Genomic DNA, 19,002 nt, shown 5'->3' on the forward strand with positions numbered 1-19,002 from the left:
GTGTCTTTTACCTGTGGAGACGCAGGAGAACTTAGAGCTTCTAACGTCCGCAGTCTTTCTCTGGTGATATTTCTGAAGAAACTTTTCTCCTGCATCTTCTCAAACTCAAAGACGGCATCCTCCATGTTTGTCCCTGAGGAGCTGGTGAAGAGCGTCAGCTCGGACAGATAGTCCTGGATGAACATTTGAAGGTTCTCTGGTTGTTCCAGGAGAATGGCTCTGAGAAGACACTCGATGAGGCTCCTCTGTTTGTGTGTGAAGAACTCATCATCAGCGTTGGACATTTTAAACACGTGTTCCGTCCAAAGTGGACAATTACAATTACACCAAGACGCATCTGGGATTTGTCCTCCTTTGATGAAACTTGAAAGACACATTCATAACTTATGATGTCAACAGAAGAACTGCTGCTGATGAAGCTTCATCAAACCAGTGCCTCCAGGTTTTGTTTGCTCCACTGAGACACCTACTGGACCAAAAGAATAATATAGGTCACGATATTATACATTATTATATTTTCTACTTTTTTCACCTAATTATTCATATCAAGAAAAAACACATCAAAGAATGAAAGCCTGCTCTGTCTGCGTGTATTTCTGCGCTGCCTCAGTTGTACAGCAGGTGGTGCTGTTCCATCACATGTTCACGTCTATATATCACACTCCACGTAATTCATCATATTTCACTGACACAATGTCTGTGGAGACAAACCACATCAAAGACAAATGAGCTGTACGTTTTAGTGAGGGGTCAAAGGTCAGGTTTGTTCAGCAAATTTAAATGCTTTGTTTTTCACAGTTCAGTGTGTGACATGGTTGATTTAGAATTCAGGATCATTAAGTGATTTAAAAATAGAGTCATGCAGCAGCCTCAGGCAGCACACACACACACACACGTTTGACATTCATGACTTGAGGGGACATTGCATTGACTTACATTCATTTCCTGGAGACTTACTCTAACCTTAACCACAATTACTACTGGCCTAATCCTGATCCTAATCCTAATCCTAACCTCAGCCTAACCTTAAAACATACTTTCACCTTAAAATATAGTCATTTACGTTATGGGGACTTGATTTTTGTCCCCACAAAGAAGACAAGTCCCCATCATGTGACTGTGGAAACAGGTTTAGGTCCCCACAACATTAGTAATACCTGGACACTCATACACATGCACATGCACACACACTCACACACACTCACACATGCACACATGCACACACGCATTCACTGTTGTTTATGGGTTTTTTTCAATTCATGTATTCATTTTTCATCATAAATGTCTATATTGTGAACTATTTCAGAACTAATGCTTTTATTTTGAAATTCTGTGACCTATAGACTCTCAGTGGCTCCTAAAACCAGGTCTTAGCCCTGAAGAAGCCCTTTAGAGACGCCACTGTCACAAAACGTTACCTCTTCATCACAGACGCCCTCTTGTGGTTGTGTGAATAATGACATTGTCCTTTCTTTAAGAAGAAACTTTGCTCAGCATTTGGTTGTGTGTGCGTGTGTGTGTGCGTGTGTTCCTGATCCTCAGCCCAACCCACTCTGTTCTAAAATCAGCAACACACACAGTGACAGTGTGAAACCTGCGTTGTCATGGCAACACCTCTTGACTGTGAAACCATGTCTCCTCCCTCTGCCCCTCCCCTCCTGTTAATATGGCAACAGTCTCCAAGCAACGTCCTCTTCCGCCCTCCTCTCTCTCTCTCGATTATGGGCGAGCGAAGGAAACAGGAAGCACGGAAAGGAGGAGAAGAAAGGAAGAGGATGGAGGTGAAAATGAGGATGGACACACACACTCCCAGAAGTGATGGATGAGTGAAGATGGAGGGATGAGTAAATAATGGATGTGTAGAAAGTGAGGGATAAATAAAGAGGAGAAATTATGTTTACATTATTCATCACTTTGATTAAAACTCAGAGAAACATGAATTATACACAGGATGAGGGTTACTGTGGATGAATGGATGAATTAAGAGAAGGATGTGTGGGTCAGTGTGTTTTGTTATCGGTGAACATAAAAAACACAAAATGCCCCGTGCAGCTCTGGTTGCCTTGGAGACCGTGGGGAAGCTCTCATGTTTTTAATGCTTTGTTGCCCACTGTTACTGAGAGAGAGAGAGAGGGAACTGGTGCTGTTTGGTCAAATGATCAGCTCCACAGTAAAGTCAATAATATTGATCAGATACAGTCAGTGATCGTCCTGCTGTCCCACACCAAACCTCATAGAGAAAATCAGTGATTTTAACATCACACACACAGGAGTTGTTGATCCTCTGCTGCCTCCATCACTGAGTTTAAATGTCTTATTTTGTCACTTCAGAGTTGAAAAAATCCTTTGTTCAGATTGAGCTCAGTGACTCAAAGTGACCACACGAGGCAGCAGAGGACCAGCAGCTCAAGCATCCTCGCGAGCTAAAATCACTGATTCTCTATGAGGTTTGGTGTGGGAGAGTGAGATAAAGCACACAGCCAACATGAACATGAACGTGTCCTTGTCTTCAGAGAACTGAGAGAGGAAGATTCCTGAGCACGTGAAGGAGAGAGCGAGAAAGAGAGAGAGAGGAAGGAGGGATGAAGATGATGATGCGCTTCTGACGAGGAGCCAGTGAGTGAGAGAGGCTGAGGCAGCATCTCTCTCTCTCTCTGGTGCAGCAGCAGCATCAGTAGCGTCAGTATTGAGCGGCAGCGTCAGCGTCAGTAAGGATGTGGTGCATAAACTGCGCTTCGGATAAAACGCCCGCGATTCTTCACAACAAGCTTCTTTACTGGTAAGAAAAACGCCGCGCCTGCTTTTTCCGCCCGCGGTGCCGCACTGCTGCCGCGCTGCTGCCGCACTGCCGCATCACAGCTGATGTTTTTTTTTTTTTTTTTTTTTTTTAAATGAGCGGTGACGGCGCGCGCCTCACGCTGCTGTGTTGGTGTTGTTTATGTTGTGTCAGCGGGGGGCGCTGTGCTGTTGGTGTGTGCGCAGAGAAGGCGGGGCTTCTTACTGTTTACCTGCTGCTGACCACGTGATGTCAGTGACTGCTGTTTGTTCCAGTTGTTGTAGGAATTTCCAACTCAGAAAGTCGGACCGACTGCGATGTTTCCTTTCCTATTTCTTTCGCAGTATATCAGGACATGTTTGACATTGTCTTTGCGATCAAAATACCACATACAGTATTGTTACGAACTGTTTTCTTCGTACAATAACTCGCCCCAGAATGTTTGTTTTGACTTCTCAACTCAGAGACTCAGTCACTCCCACTTTTCTGATTTCTTACGTCCGATGTAAATGTAATTATTAAACGTATAATATATACGAAGCCATGACTCGACAACAACACTTGAAACTCGGAAAACATTAACGTGAGCTGTGATTGCGATCTTTGTCAGCTGACGTCACTTGTTGGCATAAACAACAGCTAACATGAACAACACGAGCTAGCTCAGTGTGTCCCCGTCTCTGTGGGACGCAGTCTTTGACTTTGAGAAGTATGTCTGAAGTTAGCAGAGCAGCGTTAGCACGGCGTCATGTTTCCCACACCTTGGTTGACATAAAATTCAAGGACTTTCCAGGAAAAAAGTCCTCAAATTCAAGACCTGAATGTGCTGACAGAAGGGAGGAAAACTCATCTTCGTCCATGGTGTCCACTTTTATATGCTCTGCATTGTCCTTGGGATCTTGGTCAAAGTCAGTCTTTGTCTCTTGTCTGAGATCTTGGATTTTTTCGTTTTCAAATTCACAAACTTTCAAGGACCCGTGGGATCTCTCGCTCTCTCTCTCTCTCATGGGGTAATGAGGTTGATCACTGGACACACACTTTCAAAATAAAACTCCAGGGTAGAATCACAGTTTGAGTCATGTGACAGAGAGAGAGTGATCACACACACACCTCACCTTCTCAACAGTGTTTTAATAGAGAGCAGCATCTCTCACACCAAACCTCATAGAGAAAATCAGTGATTTTAACATCACACACACAGGAGTTGATCCTCTGCTGCCTCCATCACTGAGTTTAAATGTCCTATTTTGTCACTTCAGAGTTTGTAATCCTTTGTTCAGATTGAGCTCAGTGACACAAAGTGACCACACGAGGCAGCAGAGGACCAGCACCTCCTGTGTGTGTGTGATGTGGGGTTTGGCAGACTTTGTTTCTTCTGAACGTCCGTGCAGATGTTTCCCGTCAGTCAGAGCAGCAGCTTCATGTTGTGTTGTTTTGTGTTGAGGTGGAGCAGGAATGTGCTGCTTCATTAAAAACACTCTGAAGCTGAAGGAGTCGACTCAGCATCGGTGTCGCTTTAATCCCAGAGGACTGTGCTGTTGCCTGGAAACCCTGGAGCTGGTTCTGGACCAACTGCTCACTTCCTCCAGCTGCTCTGGAGCTAACGCTGCTCTGGACAGATGATGATGAAGCTTTACTGTGAGGAAAGGTCATACGGTCATTCTATGGGGAGCAGGACTGTGGAGTCTTAATGGAATCCTTAAAGATTTCTTGTGTTTTGTTTGAGATACAATTTTATTGATACATTGATTGTTTTGTAACAATAACATCGTTGATTCTACTACGACTGTGACTCACAATTGTTTTCATATTAGATTCATCTGTCAATTATTTTCACTTAAAATAATTGGGCAGCCTGTGGCCAAGTGGAAAGGGAACTTGGCTTGTGACCGGAAGGTCGCCGGTTCAGTTATTTGGTAGTCAGTCTGTTTGTGGATATAGTGAACAGCTCATTTTTTGGCAGTCAGTCTATTTGTAGATATAGCGAACAGCTCATTATTTGGCAGTCAGTCTGTTTGTGGATATAGCGAACAGCTCATTATTTGGCAGTCAGTTTGTTTGTGGATAAAGCGAACAGCTCATTATTTGGCAGTCAGTCTGTTTGTGGATATAGCGAACAGCTCATTATTTGGCAGTCAGTCTGTTTGTGGATATAGCGAACAGCTCATTATTTGGCAGTCAGTTTGTTTGTGGATAAAGCGAACAGCTCATTATTTGGCAGTCAGTCTGTTTGTGGATATAGCGAACAGCTCATTATTTGGCAGTCAGTCTGTTTGTGGATAAAGCGAACAGCTCATTATTTGGCAGTCAGTCTGTTTGTGGATATAGCGAACAGCTCATTATTTGGCAGTCAGTCTGTTTGTGGATATAGCGAACAGCTCATTATTTGGCAGTCAGTCTGTTTGTGGATATAGCGAACAGCTAATTATTCGGCAGTCAGTCTGTTTGTGGATATAGCGAACAGCTCATTATTTGGCAGTCAGTTTGTTTGTGGATATAGCGAACAGCTCATTATTTGGCAGTCAGTCTGTTTGCGGATATAGCGAACAGCTCATTATTTGGCAGTCAGTCTGTTTGCGGATATAGCGAACAGCTCATTATTTGGCAGTCAGTCTGTTTGTGGATAAAGCGAACAGCTCATTATTTGACAGTCAGTCTTTTGCTGGATTTACAGAACAGCGCACTATTTGGCAGTCAGTCTGTTTGCAGATATAGGGAACAGCTCATTATTCGGCAGTCAGTCTGTTTGCGGATATAGCGAACAGCTCATTATTTGACAGTCAGTCTGTTTGCGGATATAGCGAACAGCTCATTATTTGACAGTCAGTCTGTTTGCGGATATAGCGAACAGCTCATTATTTGGCAGTCAGTTTGTTTGTGGATAAAGCGAACAGCTCATTATTTGGCAGTCAGTCTGTGGATATAGCGAACAGCTCATTATTTGGCAGTCAGTCTGTTTGTATATAGCGAACAGCTAATTATTTGGCAGTCAGTCTGTTTGTGGATATAGCGAACAGCTCATTATTTGGCAGTCAGTCTGTTTGCGGATATAGCGAACAGCTAATTATTCGGCAGTCAGTCTGTTTGTGGATATAGCGAACAGCTCATTATTTGACAGTCAGTTTGTTTGTGGATATAGCGAACAGCTAATTATTTGGCAGTCAGTCTGTTTGTGGATATAGCGAACAGCTCATTATTTGGCAGTCAGTCTGTTTGCGGATATAGCGAACAGCTAATTATTCGGCAGTCAGTCTGTTTGCGGATATAGCGAACAGCTCATTATTTGACAGTCAGTTTGTTTGTGGATATAGCGAACAGCTCATTATTTGACAGTCAGTTTGTTTGTGGATATAGCGAACAGCTCATTATTTGGCAGTCAGTCTGTTTGCGGATATAGCGAACAGCTCATTATTTGGCAGTCAGTCTGTTTGTGGATAAAGCGAAAAGCTCATTATTTGGCAGTCAGTCTGTGGATATAGCGAACAGCTCATTATTTGGCAGTCAGTCTGTTTGTGTATGTAGCGAACAGCTAATTATTTGGCAGTCAGTCTGTTTGTGGATATAGCGAACAGCTCATTATTTGGCAGTCAGTCTGTTTGCGGATATAGCGAACAGCTCATTATTTGGCAGTCATTCTGTTTGCGGATATAGCGAACAGCTCATCATTTGGCAGTCAGTCTGTTTGTGGATAAAGCGAACAGCTCATTATTTGACAGTCAGTCTGTTTGTGGATATAACGAACAGCTCATTATTTGGCAGTCAGTCTGTGGATATAGCGAACAGCTCATTATTTGGCAGTCAGTCTGTTTGTGGATATAGCGAACAGCTAATTATTCGGCAGTCAGTCTGTTTGTGGATATAGCGAACAGCTCATTATTTGGCAGTCAGTTTGTTTGTGGATATAGCGAACAGCTCATTATTTGGCAGTCAGTCTGTTTGCGGATATAGCGAACAGCTCATTATTTGGCAGTCAGTCTGTTTGCGGATATAGCGAACAGCTCATTATTTGGCAGTCAGTCTGTTTGTGGATAAAGCGAACAGCTCATTATTTGACAGTCAGTCTTTTGCTGGATTTACAGAACAGCGCACTATTTGGCAGTCAGTCTGTTTGCAGATATAGGGAACAGCTCATTATTTGGCAGTCAGTCTGTTTGCGGATATAGCGAACAGCTCATTATTTGACAGTCAGTCTGTTTGCGGATATAGCGAACAGCTCATTATTTGGCAGTCAGTTTGTTTGTGGATAAAGCGAACAGCTCATTATTTGGCAGTCAGTCTGTGGATATAGCGAACAGCTCATTATTTGGCAGTCAGTCTGTTTGTGTATATAGCGAACAGCTAATTATTTGGCAGTCAGTCTGTTTGTGGATAAAGCGAACAGCTCATTATTTGGCAGTCAGTCTGTTTGTGGATATAGCGAACAGCTCATTATTTGGCAGTCAGTCTGTTTGTGGATAAAGCGAACAGCTCATTATTTGGCAGTCAGTCTGTTTGTGGATATAGCGAACAGCTCATTATTTGGCAGTCAGTCTGTTTGTGGATATAGCGAACAGCTCATTATTTGGCAGTCAGTCTGTTTGTGGATATAGCGAACAGCTAATTATTCGGCAGTCAGTCTGTTTGTGGATATAGCGAACAGCTCATTATTTGGCAGTCAGTTTGTTTGTGGATATAGCGAACAGCTCATTATTTGGCAGTCAGTCTGTTTGCGGATATAGCGAACAGCTCATTATTTGGCAGTCAGTCTGTTTGCGGATATAGCGAACAGCTCATTATTTGGCAGTCAGTCTGTTTGTGGATAAAGCGAACAGCTCATTATTTGACAGTCAGTCTTTTGCTGGATTTACAGAACAGCGCACTATTTGGCAGTCAGTCTGTTTGCAGATATAGGGAACAGCTCATTATTTGGCAGTCAGTCTGTTTGCGGATATAGCGAACAGCTCATTATTTGACAGTCAGTCTGTTTGCGGATATAGCGAACAGCTCATTATTTGACAGTCAGTCTGTTTGCGGATATAGCGAACAGCTCATTATTTGGCAGTCAGTTTGTTTGTGGATAAAGCGAACAGCTCATTATTTGGCAGTCAGTCTGTGGATATAGCGAACAGCTCATTATTTGGCAGTCAGTCTGTTTGTATATAGCGAACAGCTAATTATTTGGCAGTCAGTCTGTTTGTGGATATAGCGAACAGCTCATTATTTGGCAGTCAGTCTGTTTGCGGATATAGCGAACAGCTAATTATTCGGCAGTCAGTCTGTTTGTGGATATAGCGAACAGCTCATTATTTGACAGTCAGTTTGTTTGTGGATATAGCGAACAGCTAATTATTTGGCAGTCAGTCTGTTTGTGGATATAGCGAACAGCTCATTATTTGGCAGTCAGTCTGTTTGCGGATATAGCGAACAGCTAATTATTCGGCAGTCAGTCTGTTTGCGGATATAGCGAACAGCTCATTATTTGACAGTCAGTTTGTTTGTGGATATAGCGAACAGCTCATTATTTGACAGTCAGTTTGTTTGTGGATATAGCGAACAGCTCATTATTTGGCAGTCAGTCTGTTTGCGGATATAGCGAACAGCTCATTATTTGGCAGTCAGTCTGTTTGTGGATAAAGCGAAAAGCTCATTATTTGGCAGTCAGTCTGTGGATATAGCGAACAGCTCATTATTTGGCAGTCAGTCTGTTTGTGTATGTAGCGAACAGCTAATTATTTGGCAGTCAGTCTGTTTGTGGATATAGCGAACAGCTCATTATTTGGCAGTCAGTCTGTTTGCGGATATAGCGAACAGCTCATTATTTGGCAGTCATTCTGTTTGCGGATATAGCGAACAGCTCATCATTTGGCAGTCAGTCTGTTTGTGGATAAAGCGAACAGCTCATTATTTGACAGTCAGTCTGTTTGTGGATATAACGAACAGCTCATTATTTGGCAGTCAGTCTGTGGATATAGCGAACAGCTCATTATTTGGCAGTCAGTCTGTTTGTGGATATAGCGAACAGCTAATTATTCGGCAGTCAGTCTGTTTGTGGATATAGCGAACAGCTCATTATTTGGCAGTCAGTTTGTTTGTGGATATAGCGAACAGCTCATTATTTGGCAGTCAGTCTGTTTGCGGATATAGCGAACAGCTCATTATTTGGCAGTCAGTCTGTTTGCGGATATAGCGAACAGCTCATTATTTGGCAGTCAGTCTGTTTGTGGATAAAGCGAACAGCTCATTATTTGACAGTCAGTCTTTTGCTGGATTTACAGAACAGCGCACTATTTGGCAGTCAGTCTGTTTGCAGATATAGGGAACAGCTCATTATTTGGCAGTCAGTCTGTTTGCGGATATAGCGAACAGCTCATTATTTGACAGTCAGTCTGTTTGCGGATATAGCGAACAGCTCATTATTTGGCAGTCAGTTTGTTTGTGGATAAAGCGAACAGCTCATTATTTGGCAGTCAGTCTGTGGATATAGCGAACAGCTCATTATTTGGCAGTCAGTCTGTTTGTGTATATAGCGAACAGCTAATTATTTGGCAGTCAGTCTGTTTGTGGATATAGCGAACAGCTCATTATTTGGCAGTCAGTCTGTTTGCGGATATAGCGAACAGCTAATTATTCGGCAGTCAGTCTGTTTGTGGATATAGCGAACAGCTCATTATTTGACAGTCAGTTTGTTTGTGGATATAGCGAACAGCTCATTATTTGGCAGTCAGTCTGTTTGCGGATATAGCGAACAGCTCATTATTTGGCAGTCAGTCTGTTTGCGGATATAGCGAACAGCTCATTATTTGGCAGTCAGTCTGTTTGTGGATAAAGCGAAAAGCTCATTATTTGGCAGTCAGTTTGTGGATAAAGCGAACAGCTCATTATTTGGCAGTCAGTCTGTTTGTGTATGTAGCGAACAGCTCATTATTTGGCAGTCAGTCTGTTTGTGGATAAAGCGAACAGCTCATTATTTGGCAGTCAGTCTGTTTGCGGATATAGCGAACAGCTCATTATTTGGCAGTCAGTCTGTTTGTGGATAAAGCGAACAGCTCATTATTTGACAGTCAGTCTGTGAATGTTGAGAACAGTTTCTTGGTGGATTTATGGAACAGCTTATTATTTGGCAACCAGTCTCTCCATGGATGAATATAACAGCTCATTACTTGGCACACACAAAGGTTATTGAGGGTAGCTCACTATTTGGCAGTCAGTTTGTGAATGTTTAGAATTGTATTATTCTTATTCTTATTCTTAATAAGAATAAGAATGGCCTCGCAATTAAATCCGACAGAGGGAGCCCCCTGGTGGAGATAAAGATAATAATGATGTAATGCATTTGTTTTTGTTTCTTTATAATAGAAGAAATTTATTGCTGAAATATTTCCTCGTTGTTTGGTCACTTACTGCTGTCACACACACACACACACACACACACACACACACTCAGGCATGATGCAGCAAAATACTGCGCTATACAGTGTGTGTGTGTGTGTGGAGGCAGTGGGTGGATGATCAGGGCTTATTATGTCTGTTCAGCTCAGATCCTCTGCACAGAAACCAGCTTCACTGCAGCAGCAGGAGAAACAGGCGGCACTGCTGTGTGTGTGTGTGTGTGTGTGTGTGTGTGTGTGTGTGTGTGTGTGGAAACAGAGAGGGAGATTACTCAGTGTTTTGTGTTACGCAGTTTTATTGTGGGCTTCAAACGCCCCCAGAGGAACAGACCAACCACAAGGTGCTCAAATGTGCGTGCGTGAGTGCGTGCATGTGTGCGTGCGTGTGTGTGTGTGTGTGTGTGTGTGTGTGTCAGACTCCCAGGACTGATATTAACATGTGCCATTTATTCCAAGCAGAGGTAAAAAAATAAGTGAATGAGTGAATGACAGTTTTCTTCTCCTGTTGCAGGACGATGTGGAAGTAAGTCTGCAATTTTTTGTGCAACACTTCCTGTCATTTCCGGTCAGTAGTTTTGTAATTGTGTAATTGTGTAGTTGTGTAGTTGTCTAGTTGTCTAGTTGTCTAGTTGTGTAGCTTTACACAGCAGCATGACGGATCACATGACTTCCGAATTGTGTATGAAGTTGTACTTTTTGTGAAGCAAATCAATTTCTTTAAATAATCTGTCGGACCAGTCGCTGACCTCTAATGTACAGGATCAGAGACTTTCAGTGACTCAGCAAAATCAGAACAAAGTCAGTTGAGATTTTAAAGGATTAACACGTGAGTGAATGTCACGACTGAGCTTTAACTACAGATAATTAGCAGTGTAATGAACACACAAGAGAGGTTAAAGTGATGCTGTAGTTAATATGAAGTGATGAATTTAGATTTCAGATAATTACCCATGAGGCTCGTGGTGATCAGCTGGTGTTTCATCACAGTTAAAAACAGCTTCACTTTCTCACCTGAGACGCAGTCGACGCCTCGGCTCAGAAATAGAGGCGAGAATCGCACGCGGTCGCCACAGCGGTCTGACGCTGTCATGCATGTGACTGTGTGTGTGTGTGACTGTGTGTGTGTGTGACTGTGTGTGTGTGTGAGACCCGGTAGTTCCCCACAGTAGTTTTGACATAAATTAATTTTTTGAGCAGGTGACATTAATTCAACTAATTCAATCAAATATGTTACAGTAACACTGGTATTACACTGGTGAGGCCACTGTGACCTTGACCCTTGACCTTTAGCAACAGCTAACCTGTGAGTCAGGCTTAGCATTTGTGCCACTTTTATCTCACTGTTCGACTTTTCCAACAGGAAACTGAAGTTTGTAAACCACTCACTCTCCCACACCAAACCTCAGAGAGAAAATCAGTGATTTTAGCTGCGGGGACACAGGAGCTGCTGGATAAAGATAAAGATATGGAAGACAGAAGTCTTTTGTTAACGTGGATAAAATCAGTTTTTGTTTGTGTGTTCTTTGTGTGTTCAGTGACTTCGCTGATACGACGATACGACAAATCACTTCCTGTGTGCAGTGTCGATCCAAACACTCAGAGTTGTGTGCAGAGAGCTGCTGATGTTTTTACAGCAGACATGAAACCGTTCTATTTAAACATCTGCTGTCGTGACGTTTTACTGCAGAGCTGCTTGTTTCTGCCGTTGTCATGGAAACTGTGAGCATCATCTTCATCGTTGTGTTTAGACAAACTGTGGGAGGAACCATGTGACCAGACACACAACGTCACTTCCTGTAGTTTCTTCACACCTCTGTTCTTCTCCTCTTTCATCATCATCATCTACTTTTCACCTCCTTCTTTCCCTCCTTTCGCTCCTTCCTCCTCCTCTCACCTCATTCCGAGCTCTGTCCTCTTCTCCTTCCTCCAAACACGACTCCTCTCTTGTTTCCTCCTCCTGCTTTTCTCCACCTCCCTTATCACCTCTTCTTTTCCCACCTGTCCTCTCCCTCGCTCTGGTTTGACGCCCTCTTCAGCGGCACAGCGGCGCGTGACCTCTGGTGACCTTGGTTGAACAGCGAGGAGGCAGGAAGCGTGACATGAGAGAGAGAGAGAGTTTATTTTTAACGACAAATAGTCACAAACCTCACCACTTCACCGCTGAGACACAGTGAAACGTGACGAGCTGTCGTTCCTGTGCCTGCTCAGCTCTGAAGACGAGGAATGAGTGAAAACATGAAAGAATCCACTGACAGGATTCATACGTCCACACACAAAGAAGGCAGTGAGTCAGCGTGAAGAAACACATTTAAAGGCAAAAGGTGTGTTGTCATGGCAACAGTGTTATCCTCCATGATATGTGGACGTGTCAGCCTTTCAAAATAAAAGATCTGAACGTGTTGTTGTTGAACGTGTTGTTGGTGAACGTGTGGTTGGTGAACGTGTTGTTGGTGAACGTGTGGTTGGTGAACGTGTGGTTGGTAATACTTGTTGTTGAACATGTTGTTGGTGAACGTGTTGTTGGTGAACGTGTGGTTGGTAATACTTGTTGTTGAACATGTTGGTGAACGTGTGGTTGGTGAACGTGTTGTTGGTGAACGTGTGGTTGCTAATACTTGTTGTTGAACGTGTTGGTGAACATGTTGGTGAACGTGTGTTTGGTGAACGTGTTGTTGGTGAACGTGTGGTTGGTGAACGTGTGGTTGGTGAACGTGTTGTTGGTGAACGTGTGTTTGGTGAACGTGTGGTTGGTGATACGTGTTGTTGGTGAACGTGTGTTTGGTGAACGTGTTGTTGGTGAACGTGTGGTTGGTGATGCATGTTGTTGGTGAACGTGTGGTTGGTGATACGTGTTGTTGGTGAACGTGTTGGTGAACGTGTGGTTGGTGAATGTGTTGTTGGTGAACGTGTGGTTGATGAACGTGTGTTTTGTGAACGTGTTGTTGGTGAACGTGTGTTTTGTGAACGTGTTGGTGCACGTGTTGTTGGTGAACGTGTGGTCGGTGAACGTGTGTTTGGTGAACGTGTTGTTGGTGAACGTGTGGTTGGTGAACGTGTTGCTGGTGAACGTGTTGCTGGTGAACGTATTGTTTGTAAACGTTGGTGAAAATGTGGTTGGTGAACGTGTTGTTGGTGAACGTGTGTTTGGTAAACAAACTGAGTGAACGTGATGAACGGATTATGTTTTTAATCATATTGATTCTGTTGTGCTTTTTTGCCGTGTCATGTCGGCCATCTTGACCGCAGTGAGGTCATAGTTTAGATCTAATGCTGTAAAACAACATGGCCGTCCGTTTGTTTTTCATTCAAATGAATGTGTCAAATAAAAGCAGTGAGTTTTTGTGCTGGGTCAGCGTCTGAGGCTGGTGTGTAACTCCTCACACACACACACTCACTCACTCACTCACTCACACACACACTCACATACACAGTTAACTCCTGAGCTGACACTGTTTGTCTCAGACGATGACTCAGCTTTTCTCACCTGAACTTTCGTTCACGCTTTCATCAACCTTCATGACTCGTCACTTTTGAAATCGAGTGAACTGAGCCTTTATTTATGAGACTTTTATTTTGAAAATTGCAGGGTTGTGTTTTAGCTTAAAGAGAAGATAATTTTAGACTTTTATTTTGAAAATTGCCAGGTTGCGTTTAGCTTGAAAAAAAAGAGAAATTGAGACTCATATTTGTAAACTTGCAGGATTGTGTTTTAGCTTGAAAAAGAGAGAAAGTAAGACTTTTATTATGAAAATTGCCAGGTTGCGTTTAGCTTGATAAAAAAAGAGAAATTGAACACTCACTTCAAATGTATGATTTTGTCACTTCTGTGTTTGAAGTAATTCACTCAGATTGACCTCAGTGACACAAAGTGACCACACGAGGCAGCAGAGGACCAGCAGCTCCTGTGTCCCCGTGAGCTAAAATCACTGATTTTCTCTGTGGACTTTGGTGTGGGAGAGTGAGTGGTTTACAAACTTGATGTGGACTTAAACTGACACAGAGTCTTTGTCTTTTGTTTAGTGGTTGGCGTTCATGTTGTCACAGAGAGTGAGAGAATGAGAGTGTGTCGTTGTGAGCAGCAGCTCGACGCCTCGGGCTTTGATGCCATGTGGCGCCTGTTAGGATAACGAGCTCCTCACACACACACACACACACACGCACGCTCTCTCTCTGGTAAAGCGAGCTCTGGATGAACTGTGTCTCACTAACACAAATTTCCCAGAATCCCTGTTGTGTCCTAAAGTAGAGCGCTGTGAGCCTGAAGGCAGACGAGCTGAGAGGTTGCTGGTTCAAATCCTGAGACAATCTGTTTTCTACTGTTGTTTGTCACATGACACTGGTTATTGAGCATGTGTTTGATGATTGATTGATTGATCTCTAAATTCACATGATGATTCTGTCAACATCATCATTTTACTTTAACGAACCTGTAACATTAACCTTTAACCTCACCTTCAAAATAAAAGGATTTACATTCTGGTCCCCACAACCCTAGTAATAATACACACACACACAAACTGAAATATGTGTGTGTGTGTGTGTGTGTGTGTGTGTCATTAATGTGATGGATTAGTTGCATCTCCTGTTGTTTCATCCCATAATGGAACATTTTTCTGTTTCCAGGCTGAGCAGAAAACACGGTGTCTCATTATTGAGCAGCAGTTTCCACAGAATCATCACAATCAGCTTCTTCATTGTCACGTTTGTAGCCACAAATAGCAGCCGCGTGGTGGTGAACATCATTTTCTGTGACTTTAACGGCTGGTTGTTTCCTGTAGTTTCGATGAATAAACCTTTACATTTTGACAGTTAGACACTTTAGGACGTTATTTTGTGTTTTATGACTGAACTACAACCATCAGAACCTGAGGGAAACCAGACATTAAACCACAGAGTTTGTGTGGAAAACAGTGGATTCATATTCTAAATGACTGTTCTAAGTGACCTCATAAAAGACTACAAAATTCTCCAGAAGACATGGAGACACTCCACCAAGGCCTGTAGAAGTATCCCCACCTTGAACCTTCAAAGAACCTTGTCAACTTTGACCATTAAATGACTTTAACAGTGTAAAACCTTTAAAACCTCTTATAGGACCTCAATAAGAACCTCTGGAACCTCCTCACTAACCATTAAACATCTAAATTAGGACCTTCATAACCTTCTGAGGGACTTTTAGAACCTTGACCCTGACCATTAAAAGCTTTTGTAGGATCATCATAACTTCCTGACAGACAAACCTCATTACTGGCAATTAAAACCTCTTGTAGGACCTTAGTAATCTCCTGACCGACCGCTAGAACCTTCTTGGTGACCATTGAAACCTCTTGTAGGACCTCTAAAATCTCCTGAATGATCTCCTTGCTAACTAGTAAAACTTATTTTAGGACCACCATAACCCAGCTACAGACATAACAAATAAAGGGAACTCCAAAATGGCCTAAAAACCAGCTGCAATGAGCACATCCACCTTCTGAACAATAACTCAGAACATCTGACGTACCTCTCACTTCCCAAAAGTCAAATCTGGTTTCCTGACATCAGGGTCACCCGAGGTCGACCGTGTGACCTTGGTGAGCTGCAGGAAAGCTGCCAGTGAGGAGCTCAGTTCATAAATCAAACACACCTCACTTCAGAGGACATAAATCACACTCAGAGGCGTTTGATGGACCAGACTGTGTCAGCAAGGACGCAGCAAAACTGATTTTAGCAACTTAGCTCAAGACTCGTGTAATAAAATCTACGTCGGCTTAAGTCTACGATATCGACGTCACATGTTCACGTCTTTGTCTCACTGTGAGACGGACGTTTGTAAACCACTCACTCTCCCACACCAAAGTCCATAGAGAAAATCAGTGATTTAAGCTTGCGGGGGCGCGGGAGCTGCTGGTCCTCTGCTGCCTCGTGTGGTCACTTTGTGTCACTGAGTGAATTATTTCAAACACTGAAGTGACAAAATAAGACATTTGAACTTAGTGATGGAGGCGGCAGTAGATCAACAACTCCTGTGTGTGTGATGTGACAATCACTGATTTTGATGATGATGATGATGATGATGATGATGATGAGTGGGAGAAAACAGTTGGGAAAAGACACAGTTAGTCAATTGTCTCGAGTAACGTCCTCTCAGGTTTTACTGCAGAGCTTCACCGAGGATTTATGAGTGTGTGTGTGTGTGAGTGTGTGTGTGTGTGTGTGTGCGTGCGTGTGTGTATGTGCGTGTGAGCGTGTGTGTGTGACAGTGTGCGTGTGTGTGTGACAGAGTGTTTCATATCAAAGTTTTTGGGATGTAAACGTCACTTCATCTTCAAACACTGCTCTCAGCTTCTCTTTCACATCACACACACACACACACACACACACAGTGAGTCACATGAGGGTGAGTCAGTGTGTGTGTGTGTGTGTGTGTGTGTGTGTGCACACGTGTGTGTGTGTTTTAGCTTGGCAGTGCCCACGTTAGCTTCTGTGCCAACAGTGAAAAGCCTCTTTGATGATGAAGCTAATGCTAACCGTAGTCCTCTCTCTCTCTCTCTCACTCTCTCGCTCTCTCTCTCTCTCTCTCGCTCTCTCACACACACTCGTCTTCTCTTCTCGTCTTTTATCAATACGTTCATTGATCGATCGTCTGTCAATCATCGAGTCTCACTGACCTGATCTGTTGTCAGACTGGTTAGTTTGGGTTTGGTTTAGTCCAGTTGACTTTGATCCACTTCACCAGGTTTTTGCCTCAGTTCTGGTTTTGGTTTATAATCTGGTCGGATCCAGTTTGATCTGGTTTAGTCCAGGTTAATGTGGATTATTCCAGTGTCACTGCTCGTGTTTGTCTCATTAACCTGTTTCATCCATTTCACATTCACTCATTCATTTGAGTTCATACTGATTTACACTGGATTATACTGGATTATACTAGTTTACGCTGGATTACACTTAGTTAGTGGTGTAGTTAGTTGTGGTGTAGTTAGCGGTGTATTCTCTCTCCACTGTTTAGTCGTCATCTTCTTCTTCGGGTACTCTTCATTGTTCTTTGTTCTCATCGCTCTCTTCTTCCTCCGTCATATTTAGTTTCTCTTCCTCCTCAGACTCTATATCTCTTCTTCTCCTGTTGTGCAGTTTTCTTCCTCTCCTTTGTCTCCTTCCTTCCTTTTGTCCTCCTCCTCTTCATCCCTCTCTTTGCCCTCATTCTGCTATGTCTTCTTTGATCACGTATCCACTGTCATCCCAGTGTTTTCCTTGTTTTCTTTATTTTTCACTTTATGTCCATATTGAATCAGTTTGACTGGCTGTGATCAACATCAGCAGGAAGTAACCCCCACCCCACCCCTCTCTCTCTCTCTCTCTCTCTCTCTCTCTCTCGCTCAGTGTGGAGGGCGATCCTCAGTGTCCGGAGGCACTCACTTTCCCTGATTCGTCCTTCAGCCATCCTCCTCCCTTCTATCGCTATAGCAACAGCCCCTGTTATCCTGACAGCTCTGCCTCCACCACCAGGAACTTTGGAGCCTCCCACACACACACTCAGGTACTGACACACATACACACACACACACACACACACAGACACTCAGGTACTGACACACACACACACACACACACACACACACACACACGTACACACAGACACTCAGGTACTGACACACACACACACATACACACAGACACTCAGGTACTGACACACACACACAAACACACACTCACTCTCACTCAAACACACGCACACAAAAAAGTCACACGGTTATTTGTTGTTTTTTTTCAGATTTTAGACACTTAAAAAAAGACTCAGTTAATAAAACCTGCGTCTACGATACCTACGACACATGATCACGTCTTTATCTCACTGTGAGACAGACTTTTCCAACAGGAAACTGAAGTTTGTTAAACCACTCACTCTCCCACACCAAACCCCATAGAGAAAATCAGCTCACAGGGGACACAGGAGCTGCTGGTCCTCTCCTGCCTCGTGTGGTAATAAGACATTTGAACTTCGTGATGGAGGCAGCAGCGGACCAACAACTCCTGTGTGCTGTGATGTTAAAATCACTGATTTTCTCTATGGGGTTTGTTGTGGGAGAGTGAGTGGTTTACAAACTTCAGAAAAGTCTGTCTAACAGTGAGATAAAGATGTGAACATGTGACGTAAATATCATAGACTTAAACCGACGTAGATTATATCATTTAAATGTTTTTTTCTGTGTCTAAAATCTGCTGTGTCCTCATTGGTGTCCAGATGTGAAAGTGTACATTTATCCATCTCCTGAGATTAAGGCTAAATTACTCTCTCTTTCTCCTCAGGGCAGCTCTCCCATCTCTCCCCCCAGCCCGGCCAGCCTCGCCTGGGCTCAGCGCAGTCGACATCAGCCGGCCAGCCTGGCGCTCCGCAAGCAAGAGGAGGAGGAGAGCAAACGCTGCAAAGCTCTATCTGATAGCTATGAGCTCTCTACAGACCTTCAGGACAAGAAGGTACAGCGCCACACACCTGCATAGAAAGAAAACAGTTTCCTCTTCCTCTATGATTGTACAAATAAAAAGGTTCTGTCTGATGTCTGACAGGTGGAGATGCTGGAGAGGAAGTACGGTGGCCCGTTTGTGTCGCGGCGGGCGGCGAGGACGATCCAGACCGCGTTCAGACAGTACCGCATGAACAAGAACTTTGAGAGGCTTCGCAGCTCCGCCTCCGAGAGCAGGATGACCCGACGCATCATCCTGTCCAACATGAGGATGCAGGTATACACACACACACACACACACACACAAAAGACTCAGTCAGTTTACGATATATATGTCACACATCTCACTGTTAGACAGACTTTTCCTACAGGAAACTGAAGTTTGTAAACAACTCACTCTCCCACACCAAAGTCCATA

The 19,002-nt window shown here is 43.4% G+C and overlaps 1 protein-coding gene across 3 annotated transcripts in view; it reads left to right on the forward strand.

Annotated features, from left to right (window-relative positions):
- Positions 1 to 19,002, forward strand: part of LOC131469031 (IQ motif and SEC7 domain-containing protein 2-like) — a 58,014-nt gene that overhangs the window by 28,308 nt on the left and 10,704 nt on the right. For all 3 annotated transcript variants that reach the window (XM_058643858.1, XM_058643857.1, XM_058643856.1), the window contains exons 3-5: positions 17,503 to 17,659; positions 18,430 to 18,597; positions 18,688 to 18,861. In XM_058643858.1, coding sequence (XP_058499841.1) covers positions 17,503 to 17,659; positions 18,430 to 18,597; positions 18,688 to 18,861 — 499 coding nt within the window. The remainder of the gene's footprint in view (positions 1 to 17,502; positions 17,660 to 18,429; positions 18,598 to 18,687; positions 18,862 to 19,002) is intronic.

This window comes from Solea solea, chromosome 11 (genome assembly GCF_958295425.1).
Source record: "Solea solea chromosome 11, fSolSol10.1, whole genome shotgun sequence".
NCBI classification, from domain to species: Eukaryota; Metazoa; Chordata; class Actinopteri; order Pleuronectiformes; family Soleidae; genus Solea; species Solea solea.